This window comes from Mesoplodon mirus (genome assembly GCF_964341445.2).
Source record: "Mesoplodon mirus genome assembly, chromosome: 10".
NCBI classification, from domain to species: Eukaryota; Metazoa; Chordata; class Mammalia; order Artiodactyla; family Ziphiidae; genus Mesoplodon; species Mesoplodon mirus.
The window spans coordinates 26,954,948-26,980,690 of record NC_138986.1 but is presented as its reverse complement, the minus strand read 5'-3'; the positions used below and the strand labels follow the sequence as shown (position 1 = coordinate 26,980,690).

The 25,743-nt window shown below is 37.4% G+C and overlaps 1 protein-coding gene across 3 annotated transcripts in view; it reads right to left on the bottom strand.

The window, feature by feature from the left end:
* Nucleotides 1-25,743, bottom strand: part of MAP3K5 (mitogen-activated protein kinase kinase kinase 5) — a 220,647-nt gene that overhangs the window by 129,409 nt on the left and 65,495 nt on the right. For all 3 annotated transcript variants that reach the window (XM_082634390.1, XM_082634391.1, XM_082634392.1), the window contains exons 2-6: nt 22,025-22,164; nt 9,061-9,084; nt 3,009-3,202; nt 2,067-2,235; nt 794-900 (exon numbers count right to left, since the gene is read on the bottom strand). In XM_082634390.1, the coding sequence (XP_082490516.1) occupies nt 794-900; nt 2,067-2,235; nt 3,009-3,202; nt 9,061-9,084; nt 22,025-22,164 (634 nt within the window). The remainder of the gene's footprint in view (nt 1-793; nt 901-2,066; nt 2,236-3,008; nt 3,203-9,060; nt 9,085-22,024; nt 22,165-25,743) is intronic.

The window sequence follows — 25,743 nt, the reverse complement described above, 5'->3', positions numbered from 1 at the left end:
TCGGTAAACTAATTAAGCCTTCATGGCAAATGAATGATAGATGTGAGGTCCCCTCCCTTTTTCTTTTTATCATTCTCTCCAGTTGTAGTAATTACATACATATTCAACTCTCCGCCATGGTAGAGAACAGCACAACTAAGTTTTGGACAGTTCAGTGCTCTAGGCCTCTCTATGGCCAGCGCAGGGATGATCCTCCATGGTGACTCTGGGTAGAAAGTGGCAATGAGGTAGGTGCCAGCCATGATGCCAACAGAAGGCGTGGAGGCAGGACTGGAAGCAGCAGTGTTAGTCCTGGTCCTAGAAGATTCATGGACACATGACCTAAAATGTGGCCTACAGAGTTTTAATTATAACCAAGTATGTTCAGGGCAATCCCAGTGAACATATTCTTTGGTTAGGAATATATTCACCTAGATATAACTATCCCTACTCTAGTTACTTTTTGTGTAAATAATCATTTGGTGTTGAGTATATTTAAAGATAACATCATATCCATGGAATTTAAAAAATCCTAAAAAATATATAAATAGCAAATGCAAATTTTGACAGAGAAGAAAAAGAATTTTTAGAATTTAAATATACAAGCATTGAGGGACATTTTTTTACTGACAAAAAAGTCAGAAAAAATCAGAATGCATGCTTCCTATATTTTACATGGTTGAAGTAGAAATATTAACATTACATTCTAATAGGGAGTGGTTGCACGGCTATAGCAAAAACATACCATAGAAAGAATATGGAGGTTAAAAAATAATATGTTAGCACACTGTGGATGGAAACTTTTTCTTCTTACCTATTCAGCGCAAATGCATAATGAAACTTCACATGGTGATGGGAGGCCAAATCAAAGGTTGGCAGCTTTTCTAAAGTCTCTACCAGCTTCACAATAGAATCATAGTCCTTTTAAACAAGAAGAGAATAACATAGAATTAAACCATTGGGAGAAAGTCCTGACAATGAAATGCCTTTGGCCAACCAGCTACCTGAATCTGAGAAGGGCATTAAAAAAAAGAACTAGAACCCATGGAATACTTTGAAGAATCTAAAACCAAGAAGAAACTGTTTGTTTGTTTGTTTAAATAAGGGGTTTGGATTATATAGATAAAACATTAGAAATATTGAGTTACCACATCTGACCTAAAAAACAATAAACCATCTAACATGGTAATGCTACATTGTCTAAATATGGGTGGTTTACTTCTCCCTGGAGCCAGATTCCTGGTATGCAGGGTCTTATCAATTACTTTCAGGGAAATAGTTTCCAAAATATCAAGGACATGGAACAACTAATTGAACTTCTGTTATAAGTAACAAAACTATTCCGTTTCAACACAAGTAAGCTCTCTAGTCATGGAATCCTAAGTGCCACACTTTTTCCACGTATGTGAATCTTTGTTGTCCACATGAAGCTTTACTTGGGCCTGAAAGGTTGGGAATAGAAACCAGAAGTCGCTTAAACTTTACTGTAAAAATCCAATAGCAAATCCCCAACTCAGAGAGGATTTCATTCTACTTACTGCAATTTAAAAATTTTAAGACATCCCAATAAAAATAATATTGCATGTTCATGCTTTACTTTATATATTTTTAATGTTATTTTTATAATTAATCAATTGCACATTTCATACTTCTATCTAGTTAGACCCAGCACTATCAATTTCAAGCAACACAAACTCCAGGAGTAAGAGATATGTCTGGAAAGCTCTAAAAATTTCTGCTATTTGCCAAAACAAAGCTTTCACTTATTGACTGATGGGTGTGCCAGAGGCTAATGGAATAGAACAGGATGTCTGCAGATTAGCTATGCATGCAAATTTTTCTTTTTGTTCTTTTGGAGGAAAAAGTCAGACCTTTACCGTACAAGTCTTTCACAATCACTGATCGTTAACTTATATGAGTCTGTTTCATTTATCATAAAATCTCTGGATGGAAAGCTTAGGAGAGTCAATAAAAAATTACATGTAGTGACATGAATGACTTAATAGCTAACTAAAACTGGATATTAACACTCCCTCATTCCTCCAACGTGCTACATGACAAAGACGTGACTTTGAGCAGCTTCTCACCTGGATATCTCTGTAGGAAAGTAACAGATTTATGACAATATCTGCTGTCAGGACTTCAATATTATCCACTCGCTGTCGAATTCTTGCCAATTCAGCTGCCAATTCTTTACCAGTGTATAAGTTACGAGCTTTCCTGATATCATTGAGTATAGATTCCCGGAAATACTGGCTGGTGGGAAAACACACATTTTTTAGAGTTAATATTAAAAAGGATTTCAATGAAAAGCAATGATCTTATAAGGAAATGAATGACATCTGCAGCATTCGTACCTTTCAGTTCGTTAAGATGCACAGAATGAACACCTTATCTATCTGGTATTATTTAAAAACTGGGGCATCCTATTCTTTTACACTCTGCCTTGCTTCAGTAAGAATTAAATGTAAAGACACTCCATGATAATGAATTTTCCAAGACCCTGCAATGTACCACTTAAAATGCTAAAACTTTATTTTTCATTTTACTGTTTTGAGTAGAAATTGTTCTAAATAAATTAGGTGTGCCTGTGATTTGAACACAATATAACATTTTCCTTCTGATCCAGCATCATCATTTATCAGCCTAAATGACTGCTCTTAACTAAAATATAATAGTGCTTTCAGCAATTTTTAGAGAGTTCTTGTCCTTGCACTAAAAGTCTCTGGACATTTATTCAGATAATATTTCTGTACTTTGAACATATTTTTAGTTCTACCATTACTACAACACAGTTAACAGTCTTTTTCTTTTTTTTTTTTCTGATTTCAAGTTGTTCTCCTCTGAATAAAGTGGACAAAATGCAAGAGGTGGACTAGGCAGCATCTATTTTATCCACTTAGAGGGTATTATATATTTTTCCCTGGTTCTTGGCTGAGTACTGCATGTAAGAAACATATAAGTTGCACAAATAAATGAAGCAGATGAACACTTCATTGTCACCACCAAATAGCATGACTAAACTTTACCTGGAACTTGCTTGTGCCACCTTCAAAAGCTGAATGAAACGATCCACAAGAGGTAAGCAGATGGGTCCAAGGAGCAGCTCAAAGTTTGGCTGCATGAGCTCCGTCAAGCCCTTCATGAAGCTGCTATCACAGCAGTAGACCTTGTTATGTGGAGTTATCATGTAAGGAATAAATGTGTAGTTCCCAGTGCACATCTGTGGAGAGAGGAGGCGCCAGAAGGTGGTGAGCTGGCCTGCAGACTCCACACTGATGTAACCCTAAATCCTACTTGTAAATATTAATCCTGAATGTGAAGGTAAATTTTAAAAAACCTCATTTCCTATTTAATGACCTATGAAAATGGAATCTCTTCCAATTTCTTTAATTTCTTACTTCAAATAATTAGGACTTACAGATGATCAAAAAAAAGTATGGCACAGTTTCTATCAATTGACTAAATATTTATTCACCATTTCTCATGGCTAAGGCAAAATGATATACGCTGTAGGTAAAACAGGGTAGCTTAAAACACAGCCTTTGGCCTTCAGGGAACTTAAACTTTAGTCAGAGAGACACAGCATAAATACATGGAAATGATAAGAGCTAACATTTCAGGGCTGCCCACGTGACAGCAACGTGTGAGTGATGCCAGAATAAGCTGCTCCCCTCCAGGCTGCTCTATCGCAGTCGTGGCTCCATTAGTGTCCCAGTTACTAAATCTAGAGACCCTGAAGTTATCCTTGATGCTTCCATTTCCTTCCATAGCCTATCAAAGTCCTGTCTATTCCACCTCGTATTGGTCCATTTCCCTCCATCTTCTCTGCCAGCACTGCAGACCATGCCACCAACATACCTGGCCCGAGCCATTGTAATTGGCTTTTAGCTGGGCTCTCTGCTTCTCTTCTTGCCCATCAATCTATTTTCTACCCAGCTGTCAAAGTGATCTTTCAACAACCTATATCAGATGACTTCCCTCAGGTGCTTCAAGCCCCCTCGCTTGCTCCTGGCATGAAGATAAAACAGGTCGCTGTAGCCTACAAGGGCTTGACTATCCAAATGCTGCCTCTCTTTCTCCAGCCTCAGCCTGTGCCACTCTCCGCTCACTCAGCACCGCCTTCTGTCCCCTCCTGATGATGCCAAGTGAGGGTGCACTTGTGCAAACAAAAGTGGAGGTGGGAAGTATAAAGGAGAAATTGAACTGGACACCCCTGAGTAAGCGAGTCTCGACCAGAGCTTAGGGCTCAGGGAAGGAGAAGTGAATAGATAAGGGTTTCAAACTCTGTATGCTGGGCAGTGGGAATCACGGAAGGATTCAGAGCAGGAAAGAAGACATAAACAAAGTTGTGCATTTTGACAGTCTGGCCAGAAAATGGAAACAACTGAAAGAAAAAGAAACGAGATTTAAGGAATTTAGGTGGGAAGCTACAAAGCATGACCAGATTGGCAGCAGCAACAGTGGACATGTGCACTTGACATCAAGAAGAAAGAATCCTCGAGACCAGCCAGCCGATTACAGATATTGAGAGAGAGGAAGAGGAAGGCATCAAAGGTGACTCTACAGTTGTAAATGGGGCTCCTTAAAGAAAAGTTGGATCCTTAACAAAAAGCAAGAATTCAGAAACCAGACTTAATTATTTATGAACAGATTACACTCGGGTGCACTTGATATGTACCAGGTAACAAATCATACACAGAGCCTGACTTCCAGTTAAAATGTGAGAAGAACTTCAAGTGGGTGAGATTTGATTTGGGGTGGGTAGGGTGACATGCATACTTTTGAAAGGTTGGGATTTAAGGGGAACAGGACATCTAAAGGGATAATGTCCAAAACAGAGTTGAACATGTGTGATTGGAATGTAAAAGAGTTTCAAGCCAAAATACAGACCTGGTAATTCTTTGGCATGGCTGAATCTGAGGAAACGGGAGAGACCTCTAAGAGAAAAATCCAGAGAGAAAGCAAAAAGCAGGGGGCTGAAAACTAGAATGAGATGGGTGGAAAACTCTATTTATCACTGTTGTAGGGAGTCCAGAAGCCCAAATTATTTGTTCCATGTCAGAATTACAGAGAACGATGCATCACTTCTCTTATCCTTCGAACTAAACAAATGAGAGCTAACATTTATTCACCTTGGTAGTGTCAGGGAATGAATGGCCGTATATTCACAACAGCCCACTGAGGGAGGGGATCTTGTCTCCATTTTACAGGTGAGGGTTCAGGTGAGGCTTGGCAAGGTCACACAGCTGGGCTGTGATGTGTCTGGGACTCCAGCCCAGGAACTCCTTCTCCAGAGGGCCTGCCATTATGGCTTGGGGGCTGGGCACCCTCCCGCCTGGCCTTGACCTGCGGAACATCAACCTCTTTGCCTCAGGTCACCTTGCACGGACCCCTGCATGAGCCAAGTTACTGCCTCGTAGCAAACAGATGAGAAGTGTCAAATGCCCTTACGGCTAGGTTTAATTATTTATGAACGTGTTATTCTTTGAGGCACTTGTATTTCAGGTGATGAAGCAGAAACTGGACATTACTTCCATTTAAAGTGCGAGAAGAACCTCCAAAGGTTGAGATTTGCTTTTTAAATCAAGCACATTAAATTGTTCCTTTTGCAAGTTCTCCTTCATGGACCAATAATTGGAAGACTAGTGGGGAAGAAGAAAAATAAACACATCCTGCCACTAAAATGTTACCAAGATCCCACAGCAGGTCCACCATTTTAATCCTTTTACCCAAGCCACTGTCTAAACAGAAAAGAAAGGCAAGTATATCAAGAGATTGCTTTTCAAAGTTTCTGGAGCTTAAACTATGAGGGAGCTATATAAAAGAGCAACAGAATCAAATACTCTTGTTTTAGATAAGCACTTGGACTCGAAATTACAAAGAAAGGCTCTGAATCTTCTAAGTCACAAAATAAGGACAAACAGATGAGAAGCCAATAAACCAGAAAAGCACTATTAGAGTTTCTTCTGCTGCTGGATAAAGTTCTGTAACCTCAGAAGCCTTAATACCATGTGTATCTGTGTATAAGACATGAACCAGGACACATTATTACTGAAAGACTGGATATTGGGGAACAATGCATCTGTGTAAAACTAATTCTGGGAGAGGATGACTATCAGATGTCTGGGTGTGTGTTGAGCAGTAGGTGGGTAAAGAGAGGAAATGAGAGTCATGCAAACAGCAGAGGAAATGAGATTCCTGAAACTGTCTTCAAACCCCATGGGATGAGGTTTCAGAATCCTTGTTGAAGGTATTCAGCATGCTAAGGCTTTCCCAAGTTCCTGGCCTCACTGCTCTTTTTGGAGTCTCTTCCCTATGTTTCTAAGGCAATATTTTTTTTCAATGTCCCATTGTTTATGGCCAAAAAAGGGGGAGAGCAGTAAACAGCAGGAGGCACATGGATGCTTCTAGGCCTGAGCTGAGAGCCAGCCCAGTGAGCATGCAGTGGAGAGAAAGTGTGCGTGCGGGGAGCGGGGAGTGGGGTGTGGACTTCAGATTGTATTTTTTAAATTAATTAATTTATTTATTTTAACATCTTTATTGGAGTATAATTGCTTTACAATGTTGTGTTAGTTTCTGCTGTATAACAGAGTGAATCAGCTACATGTATACATATATCCCCATACCTCCTCCCTCTTGCATCTCCCTCCCACCCTTCGTGTTTTTTTAAAAAGATAACAGCTGCTGAGAAAAGCACTTTTTCAAAATGATGAACACTAATAATAAGGGAACATTTATTTCCCAAGCTGGCTCACATATAACTTAGAAATATCATTACTGCAATTTCTATTTACAGATTGCTACCAAACCCCGGGTTTGAAATAACTAATAATCCAAAGCAAATAAAAACAATGACTGTGTGATCAAGAAAAGACATTTCAGGTGAAACAACTGTCTTTTATTAATAAGATACTAATGCTAAAATATTTAAACCTACTTCTTGAAAAAGAAAGACCACAGCACATTTCTTTACATTTCAAAATACTAAGGCATGATCATAAAATAACAAGGCTGATCTCTCCGGCCCATGCTTGTTTTCATGCCTATAAAAACACACAGCTCAAAATCTAAATGTATTCTCTCCGATTATCTTCACTGCTTTTGTTTTAAAAAATAATAATGCCAGTTCTGTTTTTCAATTTTTAAAGGTTACATAAAGGTGAACATAAGTATGTATGGAAAATGAATTAAGCTTCTGGGAAGATATGCTCTCAGCAGTCAAACATATTGAAATATAAGCTCAAAATACTCAACTTTTGAGAAGGACACCCAGCACCGGAAACACAGCAGCTTACTCAAGTCAATGGGTGACTTGTTCATAACGTGCAGTATAGGGTCCACTTATAAACCTGCTTCCCCACACATCCAACACATCACGGGGCATGATTAGCTCTTCCCTGCCATTCAGGTAAATGCCACCTCCTCTGAAAGACGTTCCATCCCCGCTTGAGGGAAGGGGCGCCCACTCTTTGGCACACTACCTTATGTTAATTTCTAATTTGTTTGTTTGCTTATTTGCTTGACCTTCTCCCCTAGCGAGACTCTGGCACTTCTAAGTTGTTGTCTCCTGGGACAGTTATGAATGGGTTGTCTCTACTTTCAGCCTTCACAGTGAGTCTCTTGTGGCACCAAGCCCAAAACCTGGCACACAGTTCATGTTCCATCAACATTTGCTTCACAAAATCTGTTACACTGAATTGATGCATGAAGCAGTAATTGTTCATTTCCTGTTGAGATGTGAAGAATGAGTTTATCATGGCAACATTATTTATGCGGCAATGAGTCTCTGATCTGAACTCTTAAATTTCTTAAATCTTTATCTCTTAAATTTCCAATCTAAGGGAAATTTACCCATTGTACTTTTAATCTTATCCTCATCTTAAATGGAATCATGTGCAGATCTTTATGTAGTATGTTATTTCCACTCTAAGTTTCAGAGATACATTCTTTAAGGTTTTAAATACTGGCTTACCTTCCAAAATGAAAAACCACTGGCATAACAAGGCTGATTTCAGAATATATTATAATTATCTTTCATGCATTTAAATTTATTTTTATCACTTTTTAACTTTTGTTTAATTCTGTGTGGAGGGTAAGAACTTTGCAGTGTGGTTTCAAAGGTCTTAAAGTGTGGTCTACAAGACTTAGGAACTTGAACTTCCCTGGTGGCGCAGTGGTTAAGAATCTGCCTGCCAATGCAGGGGACACGGGTTTGAGCCCTGGTCCGGGAAGATCCCACATGATGTGGAGCAACTAAGCCCGTGCGCCATAACTACTGAGCCTGTGCTCTAGAGCCCACAAGCCACAACTACTGAGCCCGTGTGCCACAACTACTGAAGCCCGCGCACCTAGAGCCCATGCTCCACAACAGGAGAAGCCATCGCAATGAGAAGCCCACACACCACAATGAGGAGTAGCCCTCGCTTGCCACAGCTAGAGAAAGCCCGTGGGCAGCAATGAAGACCCAATGCAGCCAAAAATAAATAAAAAATAAATAAATTTAATTAAAAAAAAGAATAGAATGTGTATGATATTATAAAAGAAAAAAGGACTTAGGAACTTAAGTCAGTACCAATGTAAAGATGATAGAGGTATGTATATATCAATATATCGATACAAATCTCCATATGTGTGTGTGTACATGTGTATATATGTGTATATGTATATTTATAATTTGTATATATAGTGTATATATACAGTGTATATATAGACATAGATATATATATATGTGTGTATATACAGATAGACATACATATACATATGTGTGTGTATCAGTGTATGTATATAAGCTGCTTTAGTAACACTCATAATTACACAAAATTGAATATAGTACGGAACTTTTTTTCTAAAACATATAGAAGAAAACAGGTATCAGTGTCATCTCCCATTAGTATAAAGTTTCACTATAAAGGAATATTTATGTAAAATAACCCATATTTATATTGATATGTTAGAAATTCTAAAGAGGAAAAAAAGAAATAGAAATTAATAATTGTGGAATTGGAAAATATACCAGAGATCAGCTGATGGAAAAGAAAAGATAAAAAAGTTTCTGGAAGGGTTAAGTAAAATACTCACAGTATTCTTCTGGCAAATGATTTCCTGAAAAATGAGAAAAGAGAAAAGTAAAGCAGAAGTTAATACAAAATTAATTCAACTAATTAATTAAAATATTCTATGTAGAAAATTTGTATTAGCGATTTTATCATTTATTAATTTAGCAATTGGAAATTTAAAATATGAACAGAAGGTGTAGAATAAGCTTCTGCATCTAAGTTTACAGTCTGATGGAGGAGACAAGAATGCACAAAGGTACCGTCTACGGTTGAAGGAAAACAGCATAAACACGTAGAATCCAAAACCCGAATAACCAAAAAATCATTTCTGCAGAGTATGTATGTGCAGAATTATCTTATAGCTACAATTTTGGGGGGAAGAGATTTAAACAAGTTTGCTTTCCCAAAGCACAATCTCACTTATGCCCTGGGGAGAAACCTAGCAGCATGCTTGGAATAAAGCTGGAAATAAAGGGTACTGGCTACTTGTCAGAGTGGGCAAATCCACATGTAGACAATAAGAACACCTGACAATAACTAGTCATAAATATTGTTACGTATTGTTCCATAAGAAGTGAAATGTGATAAATACACTGCAGGCAGTGTCCCTATCTTCTAGGCTGTGAGAAATAAGTGAGATCATGCAAATAACATGGCTATACCGTGTCTGGTGTATAGAAAGTTCTCAATAAAGCTAGCTAACATATTATTATTCCTAGACTTTAAAATGACTAGAGATGTGGAAGAGACAATCTAGAAGAGCCTGTGGCATAAGGGCTTCCCTGAGGTTGGGGAATCATGATTTAGGAAAGAGAGATGGGACAGTGTTTTGGAAAAGATGGCATGTATGTTGCCATGGAAACAGGAAACGTAAGGCATTCGTGGAGCCTAAAGGGTGGTCCACCTGGCTAAGAAGAGGAGCCAGCTCAGGGGAGGTAAGAGAGGAGCAGAGGAGGAATGCAAGGCCCAGGGGACCAGCTGCCATTCATCCCAGGATCAATGTGGGGCAAAAGGGAACCTAGGAGGGCTTTGGCTTGGAGCAGCATGTAAGATTTTTGAACGTTTATGGGTAACAGATGAGGAAACAAAAATCTATAGAGGAAGGAATTGTGCAGCGTAATTGTGAGAGTCATGAAGATGTATATAAAATACTAAAAGAGACCCATCAATACCTCACAATCTTGCTCATGAAAAAAGAACATATACACATTTATAAAGAAACATTATAAGCCTGTATGCACAGGCATGTATGCACACTCATGCTATACCCAAAGAGTTATACGGTAGCAAGGGCTGGGGTTTCTAAGAGGAGGATGTTCCTAGAGTTTGCAGAAGGCTGAAAAGATCATCAGAGAAGGTGGAAGTCAAGAGGAGCCAAGAACAGGTCACACCTTCCAAAGGCGAAGCAGGGAGGTGGAGATCCAGGCTAGAGGACTGGGAGCCACAAAGGCCCATTTAGGTCACGATAAATACTATTACTGGGGGCTAAAGAAAACAGATCATTTCAAGAGAAATAAAGGGGTACTTGAAAAAGATCTTGAGTTCAATCATTGGGCTAAACAGAAAGTTCATTTTGGCACACATTGATAATATTAAACAGTTATCTGGGGCCTTACTGAGGAAGGCCTTGAATGTCAAAATAAAGTACTTTGTTGTGTGGGCATCTGGGCATATGACAGTAAAAGTGGTTTTTTTTAGGTGAATGATATACATAAAGAAGTATCAGCACACACAAGGACATTGTTTATAAAAGCAAAGGTTTGGAACAACACGAATGTTCTATCAACTAGAAACTGGCTGAATAAACTATGGTCCCTCCATACGATGGAATCCAATGCAGCTGAACAAAGGATGAGGAAGTTCTCTACAGAGTGATATGGAAAGGTCTCCAAGATATACAGCTAAGTGAACAAAAGCAAAGGACAGAATGGTTGTTACCCTATGCTCCTATTTATGTATATAAAAGGGAGAAAAAGAAAATTCTAATTTGTGCATTTCTAAAATCTCTCTGGAAGAATATACAAGAAACTATTAACAGTGGTTGCCAATGGAGAGGGGAGCTGGCTGGCTGGGGGACAAGGATGGGAGCATGACTTTTCACTAACATATCCTTTTGCACTTATAAATTTTTGTATCAGGTGAATGCATTACCCAAGAAAGACAAATAATTAAAAGGTAAACATTGTTAAAGTTTTAAAAATATGAATTAGATAGTGGCATTTAGTATTGGATGGGAAAAAGCATTTAGGTAGCTATTGCCAAAGCCCAGGGATGCCAAAATAAGGACCTGGACAATGGTGGTGCCCTGGGGGATGGAAATTAAGAGACAAATGAGTGATGTTGTTGAGGAAGGTTGAAAGTAGCTTTTCCCACAGTGTTTCACAGGTGGTTAATGCATCTCTCCACCCATCCATACACACACACACACACACACACGGTTCATGAAAAACATAAATAGGAAAATGTTGGATAATCACAAAGCCAGGAACGTAGCATGCGGGATTTTCCAAACTTAAGTTATGGAGCATCTCTCCAGAGTAGCAAACCACACCGCTTCCTGAGATAGGCATGTCCTTCTCTCATCCCTCTAAGTAAAAAAACAAAAGAACAAACAAACAAACAAAACACACCCTTATCTTCATCCTGTACCACACAGCATGCTCTGCGAATAGCATAAGAAACCTGTTCTCTGTGAAGCAGGCCTTGACTGCCTTCACTGACACCTAACCTCCTAACAGAAACAGGTGATGTCCTTAGTTTTGCCCTCATGACCCCCCATACGGACCTCTATGAAGCACTGCATGTAGGACATTGCAAACATGGCTTCGTACAATTCTCCTGTCCTACATCATGAGTTCCTTGGATGCAAGAGCCATGTTTAGTTCATATTTGTATCCCCACTGATTGCCTAGCAGATTGCAGGGCATACAGTTGGTGCTCAATAAAAGGATGGATACACTACTTAGTTAATGAATGTATAAACTACTGGACTATGAATTAGGATAGATACGTGTCAGTCTTGGCTCTGCTCCTGAGTGGCCACGTGCCATTTCCCCTCTCTCTAATACAACACACGAAGAACTGGATGGAGTGATCGCTGGCCCCTTCCAACTCTGTATTCTATCATTTACTTTTAGCTAAAGACCTATCAGAGTCAGCACTGTCCTGTGTCAGTGGAAGGAGAGAGGTCCTCATGCCCAGCACAGGAGCTACTCTACCATGATTTCTGTTTGGTGCATCTGGCACAGAAATGGAAGTGGTGATGAAGGGAGCTGTGGTGAGGGCTGAATGCACTGAAGTCTCCCCTCTGCTTGGCACCATAGGAAATAACCACAGCTGCTACTGGCCTACAGCCAACACGTTATGTCTTCCTGAAGAATTGCTCACTGAAGTAATAACCCTCTTACATGTCTTCTTTGCTTTCATTTCAGGTAATGCATGCATTATAACAAATTCTAAAACTATATTAAATCACCCCTATAGCAATCTACTGAATTCTTATGAACGCTTGCTCATGTTTTATAGAAGCTAAATGGATACAAATGGCTCTCTTGAAGGAGAGTTTACTTACCGCTTACGATGCAACCTTAAAGGAGGCATCAACTATAAAGAAAGAAAGGTGCTATTTGTGCATTTTAACTCAGTACAAATAAATAGCAAACAAGACCTCAAAAGGTATCTAACTACTGAGGTAGAATAGTGAATGTTTAATTTGTGCTAAATCCATTGAAGGAAAAAAAAGGACGAAGGGAATAAATTTAAGAGGCAACTGCAATATTTCACATCACTTCATGGAAACTTTTCACCTAAAGTGCCTAGAAATGAAAAAAATAAAAGTCAACATAAATTCCAGTTCCTTACCAGTGAAATGTTTCTGAAGATGCATTACCCCACTACAAATTTGTTCTTGCCTAAAGTCTTTAGGGGGCTTTTGATCAGTGCACTCACTGGCTGTAACAAAAACATCCTCAAATGTTTTTTCAATACTCCAGGACCCTTTGATAACCAACCCCAGAAGCAAGACAAATGAGACAATCTAGCCTAGGTCTCATTCCAAGGGAAGACAAAGACAACTTTTGAGAGCTATTTGGGACAACGTAACATTGAAGAGGTCATCATAAGGAGAAATAAATGGAGAGTCCCCAAAATTGGAAAGTTTCTGTGACTAACATTTAGGTAATTACAGCCAGAAGTAGGAAGTGGGAACAGCTGGTGTGAGGTTGCCAAGTCAAATGGACTTAGGGTGGAAGAAACAGAGTTAGCAACCAGGATCTGTTTCCTGAAAGAAAAGAAAGGAGAGGGCTGGGAGTTCTTGGCCAGGAAAAAAGACCATGGCTCCCCTGCTGGTGACCTTCTAGGTCTTCTCTTCTGATATATCCTTCGTCCCAGTGGAACGTGGCTAGTTTTCTACTAAAGTTAGGGAAAAAGGAATCTTTTTCGTACTCCCCACCTCCATCCTCTTACCTGATTTCAATGCTTCAAAGCTAAACAAAGAAATATCAGATGGGCTGCTGTGAACACCACGGGCCTCACTGAGAAGGTGGGACTCATCATTACCCTTCCACATGCTGAGCGGGCTTAGGAAGAACACTCCAACACAGGTGTCACAGAACTGGCCCATCTTTAAAGTTAGGGAACTAAGTAGACTTGTGCTTACATGTTATGCTTACATAAAAGCTCGAGTTAAAAAAAAAATCTAACAACAACCTGGAAAATCATATTTTTAATGGACATATGAAATCTGTGCACAGACTTAGAGGGAAATGTACCTGATGACAAGTCCAAGAATATGGGGCTTGTCCTGCTCTGACACTTATTAACTGTGTGTGCCTCTAAGTCATTGAATCTCTGTGGATTTAGTTCTCATCTGTAAAGAAAGCATCTTCTATCTGTTCAATCTACACAGTAACTTGTCTATCTCATTGGGTCATTTTGAAAGACCAAATGAAATAAGTTTATGAGAGACCTTTAAGTGCTTTAAAGCCATATGCAATATGAGGTATTAATACTATCAAAGCAGACAACCCCAACTCAATTCCCACCATTATCAGATACAGAGGCATCTTGTACCTGTGTTGTTCATGATCATGGGGAAGAACACATGATGATCATGGGTAAGACATATGAGCAACTGTCAATAAAAACAACCTGTACCAAAAATCAGGTTAAATTATACCCAGGCTGGAAAGTAATCCTAAAAAAAATTCTAGACTTTCTTCTCCTCCTCTATTACTTTTGTTTCACATTAAAAAAAATTTATCTTGGTGGGAGAACTCTACTGTAAGTAGATACATATCTTTAAACGGCTGAGATGCTGAAGAGTGACATTTTATACGTACAGCATTTGAAAGAGCTTCTTAACGCAAACTTCTTATAATGTGTTGTTATTATTATAATCAACTTCCTCTTTTTTGTCATCAGCTGTTTCTTTCAGCAATGCCTAATTGGATCATATTATTCAAGTACAAGTATTTCTCAAAAAACAAACTGTATTGTTGCAAAGTTACAATATAATGAATTTCGGCACAGTAAATTACATTTTACACATAGATTTCAGTAAAAATTTCAAGGATGCATTCTAAAAGGACTCAAATAGGATAATGGGTTGCAGTGCCACAAAGATCAACTTCCACAGAAAGAATCAATTATTTATAATGAACAAAAGGGAACAGAATCCAGCAAGCCTTGCCCCATTTGGGTGGGAGTTAGGAGGCTTTCAGACTCACACCTTCTGTGTGCAGAGGTACTCCTTCTTGTTTTTTAAGGTATTCGAACTCATGGGCCTGTGATGAAAGTCTCTACAAATGAAGAGAATACCTGGTGCCAACCCAGAGATATGACATCATCTTCCATTCACTATGTAGCATAGATTCCCTTCTCCCTTTGACAAAATGGAAATAAGATGCTAGAAACAATGGGATGGGGGAGGGTAAAGGAGGAATTAGGAAGGAAAGCAAGGGCATACTTTATCCGGTATACAGATAATTCCTTTGAAGATGTAATATTGCTAATTGACATCAAAGAAAACTGGATTTTCCAGTCTCAAGCCCTTTCCCCAACCTCAGGGATTCAACAACTGGAAATCAATTCCTGCTAAAGAAATCATTCATCTAGTCTGTCAGTTCAAGATCTTGAGAGAAAATCTTGATACAGCAGTGCTCACAGGTATTTCTTAGCTGTTCCTCCCCAAAACTGTCTCTTTTTCTTCCCCCAATTTGACATGGGATTATTATAGCTCAGGTGAAAGTTAGATCATTTCTGGAATAAGTAAAATAAAAGAACAAGACTATTTTTTTCTCTCAACAGAAAAAAAAATCTTTCCATGAAATATTAAAAAGTGTATGTGGGGGCTTCCCTGGTGGCACAGTGGTTGAGAGTCCGCCTGCTGATGCAGGGGACACGGGTTCGTGTCCCGGTCCGGGAAGATCCCACATGCCGTGGAGCGGCTAGGCCCGTGAGCCATAGCTGCTGGGCCTGCGCTTCCGGAGCCTGTGCTCCGCAATGGGAGAGGCCACAACAGTGAGAGGGCCGCGTACTGCAAAAAAAAAAAAAAAAAAAAAAAAGTGTATGTGATGGCTAAGTTGAACAGGGGAGATACAGAATGCCACGGTTTACAAATCAACAGTTAGTTATCAAGTAAGCAAGACACTTGTGAAAATGTCCAGGAGCAGCACTGTTATATGGGGCAGGGCCAACGTTCACAAATCGTTAGACTACTTTATAGGATCATATTCTCAAATGACTTTTTTTCCCTAATACTTACTGTGTACCTTGTACCACTGACTAAGTTAAGTGCAATTTTAGAGTGCTGAAAAGAATGCAGTAAAAATTCATTACTAAACTAAAGAATCATAAACCTTTGGGAAAATAACAAATTTTAATTTCATACGCAATTCAATCTAAAACTAAACTCATCTTAGTTATTTATCTTGGTAAGGGAGATAAAACTTTAAGAAAAGTAAGCAGTTGTGTAAGACAAAAAAAAAGTTTTATGGGTTGAAGAACACTCTAGAATCTGAGCAAATTTGCCAAATACATGTAAAAATTTAACTTAAGTTCAAGGTATTTATAACAAAAATTACCTTGATCTTCTCACCAATTTACTAGAAACTGGTATAATCATCAAAATTTACAACATGGACATCACTGCCTGCTCTTTGCAAAACTATAACCATTTCCTTCAGGTGGAAATGAATGATTACCAGAAAAACAGACAATGTCCAATTTCTCATATATAAGCACTAAAGGAGATTGGGTCTCTCTGTATCTACAGATATACATCATGGGTCTAGGTACCATGGAACTGTTTGAATGAGCAACTACGGTAGTTCTCAAGGTTCATCCATGTTGTAGCATGTGTCAGAATTTCCTTCCTTTTTAAGGCTGAATAATGTTCCATTGTATGTGTACACCACATTTTGTTTTATCCATTCAACCACTGATGGACATTTAAGTTGCTTCCATCTTTCGGCTATTGTAAGTAATGCTGTTATGAACACAGGTGTACAAATATCTCATGTAGGTATACTATATTCAGTGAGATCGTGAAGGATTAAACATGTAGGTAGACTGCTGTAGAGAACAGTCTATGAAAGTAAATCCCATCTGGAAAATGACTTTTCAAGCAATGGTTACAGGGACTTCCCTGGTGGTGCAGTGGATAAGAATCTGCCTGCCAATGCAGGGGACACGGGCTTGATCCCTGGTCCGGGAAGATCCCACATGCTGCAGAGCAGCTAAGCCCATGCGCCACAACTACTGAAGCCCGCACGCCTAGAGCCCATGCTCTGCAATAAGAGAATCCACCACAATAAGAAGGCTGCACACTGCAATGAAGAGTAGCCCCTGCTCACTGCTGCAACTAGAGAAAGCCCACGTGCAGCAACAAAGACCCAACGCAGCCTAAATAAATAAATAAATAAATAAAGGATCCCTGGACCAATTTAAAAAAAAAAAAGCAATGGTTACAGAGAAAAATACAACTAAATTTCTTGAATAAGGAATAATCTCACATAATCATTAAGCTTCAACACAAGCTGTGTCACCACTAACTGATGTGTATATCAATCTCTAGACAAAGATTTATTCTGCAATGGATAAAATGCGAATAAAGCCTATCCTAGTGTAGAAAGAAAGATCCAAATGCATGTGAGGCTTTCTAACCACAGCTAGAACATTAGAAAAAAGAAACTAAAAAAATATTTTGAGATTCAAATGCCCAAAATATATGTAAATTATCCTGATGGCTACAGGAAATAACAGAGTATAACAACTTTTTCATTAAAAAAGGTTAATTATGAAATATTTCAAGTATATAAAAATATAAAACTTAATCAAACACTCCTTTAGCATAGCAAAGAAAACCACCAACAAAACAAAAAGGCAACCTACTAAATGGGAGAAGATAATTGTAAATGATATATCTAATAAGGGATTAATATCCAAAATACATAAAGAACTCATACAACTCAATATTAAAAAACCTGATTAAAAATGGGCAGAAGATCTGAAATAGACATTTTTAAAAAGAAGACATACAGATAGTCAACAAGCACATGAAGAGATGCTCAACATCACTAATCATCAGGTAAATGCAAATCAAAACTACAATGAGATATCACCTCAGACCTGTCAGAATGGCCATCATCAAAAGACAACAAAGTGTTGGCAAGGATGTGGAGAAAAAGGGACCCTCATTCACTGTTGGCAGGAATGTAAATTGGTGTAGCCTCTGTGGAAACAGTATAGAGGTTCCTCAAAAGAACTACCATATGATCCAGCAATTCCACTTCTAGGTGTTTATCTGAAGAAAATGAAAACTAATTTGAAGAGATATATGTACCTCCATGTTCACTGCAGCATTATTTCCAATAGCCAAGATACAGAAACAAGATACAGAATCTAAATGTCTATCAATAGATGAACAGATAAAGAAGATGTGGTACATATATATGTTTATATATGTACAGTGGAATACTACTCAGCCATAAAAAGAATGAAATCGTGCCATTTGCAACATGGATGGAGCTAGAGAATATTTATGTTGAGTGCAGTAAGTCATACAGAGAAAGACAAGTACCATACGATTTCATTTATGTGCAGAATTAAAAAACAAAACAGGCAAACAAACAAGACAAAACAGAAACAGACTGATAGATACAGACAACAAACTGATGGTTGCCAGAGGGGAGGGGTGCGTGAAGATGGGGAAAATAGGTAAAGGGGATTAAGCGGTACAAACTTCCAGTTATAAAATAAATAAGTCATGGGGATGTAGTATACAGCATAGGGAATACAGTCAATAACACTGTAATGTACTTTGTATAGTGACAGATGGTAGCTAGACTTATGGTGATCATTACTATGTTGTACACCTGAAATTAATACAATATTGTAAGTTAATTATACTTCAATTTAAAAAATTTAAAATAAACAAAACTTTTTCACACACCTATGCATGTACCACCTAGACTTAGAAATATAATATTACATATATAGTTGAAGACTCCTGTCATGCCCTCTCAACTCTATTCCACTCCTATCCTTCAAAGAGGTAACTATTCTTAATTTATTTATAATTCCCATACATACTTCTATCCTTTTATAATATAAATGTATAAAAAATTGTCTTGCACGTCATTACATTTTGTATAGATGGCACCATACTGTACACAAGCTTCTATAATTTTTTTCCCCACAACACTGTTTATGAGATATATTGATAGTGGTACAGAAAGCTCTAGTTAATTCATTTTAAGTGCTCTATAAGATTCCATTAAATGACTATACCAGAAAGTATTTATTCATTCTTCTGTTGATAGATATTTACCAATTCCTCTGGGGGAGAGTTTATTACAAACATTGTTAACATAAACATTCTTGATTATATCTCCTTATGCATGCCAAAGATTTTTTTTACAGTAAACTTCCCTTTCTCAAAGTGCAACGATGATCTTTTTTTTTTTTTTGAAGAAAATTAAATATTTCTTGCTACAATGAGAGTACTTGTAATTTAAAATGACTACGAATCCTATTGCAAGTACATGATTTGATTAGATTCTAAATATGCTTTCATATGAAAACTCAGACATAGATTTTAAGTACTTATATGGTTCCTTACAATTATTTTTCAGAAGCTTAAACTTAAAAAAAATTTTTTCCTATGATTTCTTTGTAAGAATTTGCTGCCAAAGAGAAAATGCTCTCTTCAACAAAGAGCAGTAGATGAAAATAAAGCTGGTGCAGCTGTACTTTCTCGATGCCCAAAGAATCAACCTAAGTGAAGCTAGATATGTGATAAGAATAACATTCTCATTCTGTCTTTGTGCTGTGAAAATAGGGAGATGCTTCGTTTTTATTTGGTTAATCCATACATAATATATTATTTATAAATATCTCTTGTTCTGCCTTATTTCACAGCAGTTTTCCTTTCTGTTGGTAGATGGCAGGGATAACAGTTACACCTATAACTACCTGCAACAGAAACAAATTTTAAAAATTAAAAACACACACACACACACACACACACACACATTCACACAGATTTTCCTCAGTAGCAGAACCCGAGGAACTTCCATTGCTCAGAGACTGAACAAAAAACACTTTCTACCCCAGAACTTTGTCCTCTGCAACCAGATACCTATCTGGGCCAGGAACAAACTAAATAAGAAAATGGCAAAAGCTAAGGGAATACAGTCAATAACATACAGTCAATGGAAGGAGGAAGACAAAAGAAGGGATGGATGTTGCATGGAACAACTCAGGACGTATGCTTGATGGGTTTTTCTAAATGAACGCACTTAGCAGGAATGTCTGATATCCTTCTAACTGAAAGGAATTGCAACCAAGTTTAGTGGTTAAAGGGAACAGGCCTTGGAGTCAGGCAGACCTGGTCCCAAATTTTCCATATCACCTTGGGCAAATGATTGAATTTGTTAGAGTCTCAGTTTGCAATCTTATAATTTGGTGATGGAATATATACCCCAGGGACTTCCCTGGTGGCGCAATGGTTAAGAATCCGCCTGCCAATTCAGGGGACACAGGTTTGATCCCTGGTCCAGGAAGATCCCACATGTTGCAGAGCAACTAATCCCGTGTGCCACAACTACTGAGCCTGTGCTCTAGAGCCCACGAGCCACAATTACTGAAGCCTGCGTACCCAGAGCCCATGCTCTGCAACAAGATAAGCCACCACAGTGAGAAGCCCACGCACCACAACAAAGAGTAGCCCCTGCTCACCACAACTAGAGAAAGCCCGCATGCAGCAACGAGGACCCAACGCAGCCATAAATAAATAAATAAATTAATTAATTAATTTAAAAAAATATTATATACCTCACAGGGATGTTTTAAGAATTAAATGTGAATATGTATGTGGGTAAAGCACTTAGTACCTAGCACATAGTAAGTGCTCAATAACAAGCAGCGATTATGTACAAGATAAATGAGTAGATTTTAGATAGACAAGCCTCTTTAAAGGACTGTTTTATTCAAATACCAATAACACTTCCATACAAAGGCTGGCTGAAAGCAATTAAATAAATCAGTTTATTTGTCCCACACAAATTTCTGATAAGATTAGCTTTATCTCTTTCTCTCAAATGTAATTAAAAAAAATTTCCTTAGGAAAGGATGGCCATAAAATTAAATCACCAGATACCAGTAGGACAAGAATAAAAATAGTGTAGTGTGAAAAATGTCCAACACAACACTGCCTGCTGAAAATAAACTTAATGCAAAGAAAATAAAACAGCAGAATACAAAGAGTAAATAAAATAATCTCTTCATCAACTGCTAATATATGTTGTAAACAGTACCAAATCAAAATGTTTAATTAAAAATACACCATCATGAAATGTATGATACATTAATTAAAGGGGTACATCTGGGGCAAAATTAAGTAGGGGTTGCTTAAAGAATTGTTCCAGGTGAAAAATAGATTTAGACGGAGTTGGGGAAAATATCTTAGTACTATTTCAGAGTATTCTGGAAAGGGATAGCCTATCAATCCCCAGCACAATGCCTGGCATGCAGTAAAGGTATTTGCTAAATGACACTGCAGATTTTTTAGAGAAAGTCATATAAGCTTCAGATATTCAGATAAAAGCAAAATACTACTAAATTTTTTTTGGCTTGGAATTTTGGATTAGAGATCTTCATATTACCAATTCCTAAGCTATTAGAAGTATGGCTCTGGGTTTTAGGACTCCACGTTCCAAGGTTGGCTTTGATTTGGGAACTTGAAAGTATAGATGAGAAAAAGCCACAAAGAGGTAGATGGAAGTTTCACAAAGGAAATGAATGATATCAGGTTCAGCATGAGTTATGTGCTGAACTGTTAGATGCTTTTCAAAGAATCACACAGTGTAAAATCACTTGGCCTTGCAAAAGCATTTTAGGCAATCTCTTTGGATGGAGGAAATACCCTCCTATCATTAAGTTCCTATAATGGAGAGAATGCCATGAAACATGCTGAATTTTGCAGACAAATACGCTAAGTTTTCCTTCCCCTTTTCCCACTTTAATTGAAATGATATCCCAGCGAAAGAGGATGGCAATTTTTGGTGATAAAGAATTTCTACTCAGAGTACTTTCAGTAGGCAGCATATTTCTAGGTGGAGACAGGTGTGCCCAATGAAACCCACAATGGTGACACAGCACGAGGGCTGTCCATACCTTATGCAATCTCCTCTTCTTTCTCCAGTGTGTATACTGACAACTTCCTATCAACAACAGTCTCCTCAACTGCAACTCCGATCGGAGGTCAGAAATCAACACTAAGTTTTTCCCCTATCTGTGTATCATCAAATTTCCACATTGAATTCCAGGTAAACCTCACAATGTAATTCGTCACTGTTACATAAATATTGGACTAACAAAAACATCCTTTCATAAACATACACTACTTGAATTGTTTTTTGGATGACAGAGAGTTATCCCTAAAACTCTGGTGCCTAGAGTAAATATTTAGTAAACAAGCGAGGTACCTTCAGTGACTGCAGAGAATCTGAATTAGTATCACAGTAGAGGATGATGTTGTTGGCCATGCTGAAACTTTCTCTCACTCCAAGGTGGTAAAATAAAGACGGCTGCCGGAAGGCATCACTCATCTCCACCACGGCAATATCTGCAAACAGAAAACAAAGTCCCCCAAAAGATGACACCTAAATAATGCCCAGTAAGCACTTTTCGGTTTCAGTTACTTAGTATTCAAAGAGGAAATGAGGAAACGATAGGGACTTTCCCTCTTCATTTACCACTGACTTTTTAATTAGCAGTTCTATCAGAAGTGGTTTTACAAACTGCAGCAAAACTGCACTTTTAAAACAAGAAGGGTGTCATATAATTACTGGAAACTAAGGAGAGTCTGCAATGGTGGGAAGCAGGACTTAATCTCTCTGTTAAATTTCAACACTGAAAACAAGTTAACAAACATTCCAGAAGCAGATCCATGGGAAACAGAAGCAAGTAATAAATGTAAAATGAAATTTATAAAAGCAAATAGGTAAGATGATGACTCAATTCAGAGCTGTATTTTATAATAATTAATATCTAGCAAGTCCTTAGCAAGTATAATCAAGAAAAAGAGAAATCAAAGGTATAGAAATTATGACTAAGAAGGAGAATATAACCACAGGTACAAGTTCTTCCAAAGCTCATAGATGACTAACACCAGGGTGGCATAACTTGATACCAAAATTTGACAATGTCCCAAAAATAAAATTCAGATTAGTCTCAAACTCATTTATGTATACAGACAAAAATATGAAAGAAAATTGAGCAAAATTCACCAAGCACTATACTATAAGGCCACTAGACCATGGGTTTAAAATTTATTTTGGGAATGCAAGGATGGCTCAATGGAAAAAAAATCATCAGCATTCCCAAAGATGCCCCAAGTATTGATACTTTAACTAAAATTCAAAATCCACTTCCATTTCTCATTAAAAATAACAGCAAACTGAAAATATAAGGGCACTTCTTTAAAGTGAAGAATAATATATATTTCATAACAACTGCCAACTTTGTGCTTATAGGTATTCCCATGAAAATCAGGAAAAAGACAAGGCTGTCAACTATTCTCACTACTAGCACACTTTCTGAAAATCCTAACTAATGCAATAAGATTTCACAAAGTATGGAAACATAATTCTATAAAATAAAATACATAATTATCATTACTTGCAGATGTTACAATTACCAACCAAAAAAACCCAGTAGAATCAATTAAACAACCACTATGAGTAATAATACAATTTAGTAACGTGTCAAGATGCAAAATTATGAAAACCAAGAGCTTCCTTTATAATCATAATAAGCTTCTGGAAAATGTAACGGTTAAACAGAGCCTACTCACAATTAAAATGAAAATGTTAACATACTGCAAATTTAACAGATGATGCTAATTTGTTTAAAATATGTGCAATATGTGACATATGAAAGGTTGATATCTTTATAAGTTATCTTGATTGGTCAATTTAAAACAAATAAGACAAATAAGAACATTACAATAGAAAATTAGGCTATGGACACAGGCAGGTAAAATCACAAAAGTATAACTAAAATGGTAAATAAACATATAAAAATATTCTACATCTCACTAATAAATGCATATTAAATGAATAATAAAGTGTCAAGTTTTTTCCCTAACAAGTGGCCTAAGATATTTCAAAATACCCAATGGAGATGCAAAGAAATGATACTCTTACATGCTGTGAGGAAGTGTAAACATTTTAGGAGACTTGAGTCCTTAAAATTATGCACACTCTTTGACTCAATAATTCCATTCCTAAGAATTTATCCTGTGAAAATTCCTAGACATGTGGCAGATTTACTTGTAAGTATATCCACTGAAATATTATTTTTGCAGTAACAATGGAAAATGCCTAAATATCCATCAGTAGAAAAATGGCAAAACACATACACACACACACACACACACACACACACACTGATAAACTCAATTAATGGCACATTATATAATCATTGAAAACTATATTATAGAAGAACATTTAATATTGGGGTAAATTCAAGCTATATTAAGGAAAAATATTAAAATATATACATTATAATGTATAGCATATACATTAAAATATAATATATATATTATAATGAATAGATTATTATATATATTCTATGTGTATATATTCACATGAATAAAAAAGGTTTGGAAAGTTGTATACCAAAATGTAAACTGTGATAATAGCTGTGTGATGGAATTATGAATTACCTTTTCCTCTTTATACCTTCTATGTCTTTCACAATTTCTATTATGAACATTGATTACTTTTATAATTTAGGAACCCACCAAAATACACAAAGAACATTGAAGCCCCGTGACTGAACGTAAAACCAAAGTGCAGCACTTTTATAAAAGGGACACAGACCCTCGAGAGGCTGTTTGAGACAGTCGGCCTTATCTAATGAATGTGAAATTAGAGTCTGCATTCTGTGAAGAAGAAATAAATCAGATCAAATGGAGGCTAAAGACATAGAAGATTGAGTGAGGTTATAAAAGGGGAAGACAGGTCACAGGAGCTTCAAAAGATGTTTTCAAGGCTAACCATGACTTCAGGGCTCTTTAATACAAATGGAGAGCTTTCTTTTGGGGTCCTTACCATTTACACATCAAAAATCAACACCCGAACAAACTGAGTCACCGCATCCCACCCACACGCCCCATCTGCCTCCTGCGCCCACACAGCTTGCTCCTCCCACAGATGTCAGCCACTCACAGTCAGCGACACCGCTTTAAAATCAAGAGAAGGCATACAGTGCAGCTGAGAGAAACCAAATAAAACAGCTGCCGATGAAAAATAAATGAGAGATATACAAAGAAAAATGCCAAGTTAAAGTAGTGACAAGAGGGGGGAAATGGGTTCTTTCCAGAGAACTGACTCGTGGAATTTGTTGCTAAAACAAAATACAAATGCTGCAGAAGGCTTTCAGATTAAGAGAGAAACGAGACATTTAAAATAAATGGTAAAAGCAAACTAAGGTATATTCACTAGATCTAAACATCTAAACAGGAACAGACCCATTTAGGGTCTTAATTTCCATAGAGGAAAATTTACTCTTTCATCTGCTTTGTAAAGTGTTAAAGCATGTGCCCATTTTTTTATTGTTGAGTTTGTTTTCTTACTGTGAGTTTTGTGTGTTTTTATATTTTCTGGATATGTTTCCTTTGTCAGATATGTGATTTACAAATACTTTCTCCCAGTTTGTGACTTACCTCTTCATTCTGTTAAGTGCCTTTAGGAGAGCAGGAGTTTTCAACTTTAAGCCCAATTTATCAAATTTTTTTTCTATTGTGGATTGTGCTTTAGGTGTGGTATCTCAAAAAACTCTTTGCCTAACCCAAGTCACAAAAGTTTTCTCCTTTGTTTTCTCCCAAAAGTTTTATAGCTTTTACATTTTACATTTAAGTTTATGATCCATTTTGATTTTCTCTTCCAAAAAGTTTTGGATTTTCTATTCCATTCCATTGATCTATGTGTCTACCTTTTGCCAATACAGATGTTCCTCAATTTACAGTGGGGTTATGTCCAGATAAGCCCATAAGTTGAAAGTACTGTAAATTGAAATACATTTAATACACTTAAACTGCCGAACATCATAGCTTAGCCTAGCCTACCTTCAATGTGCTCAGAACAGTTACATTAGCCTATAGTTGGGCAAAATCATCTAACACAAAGCCTATTTTATA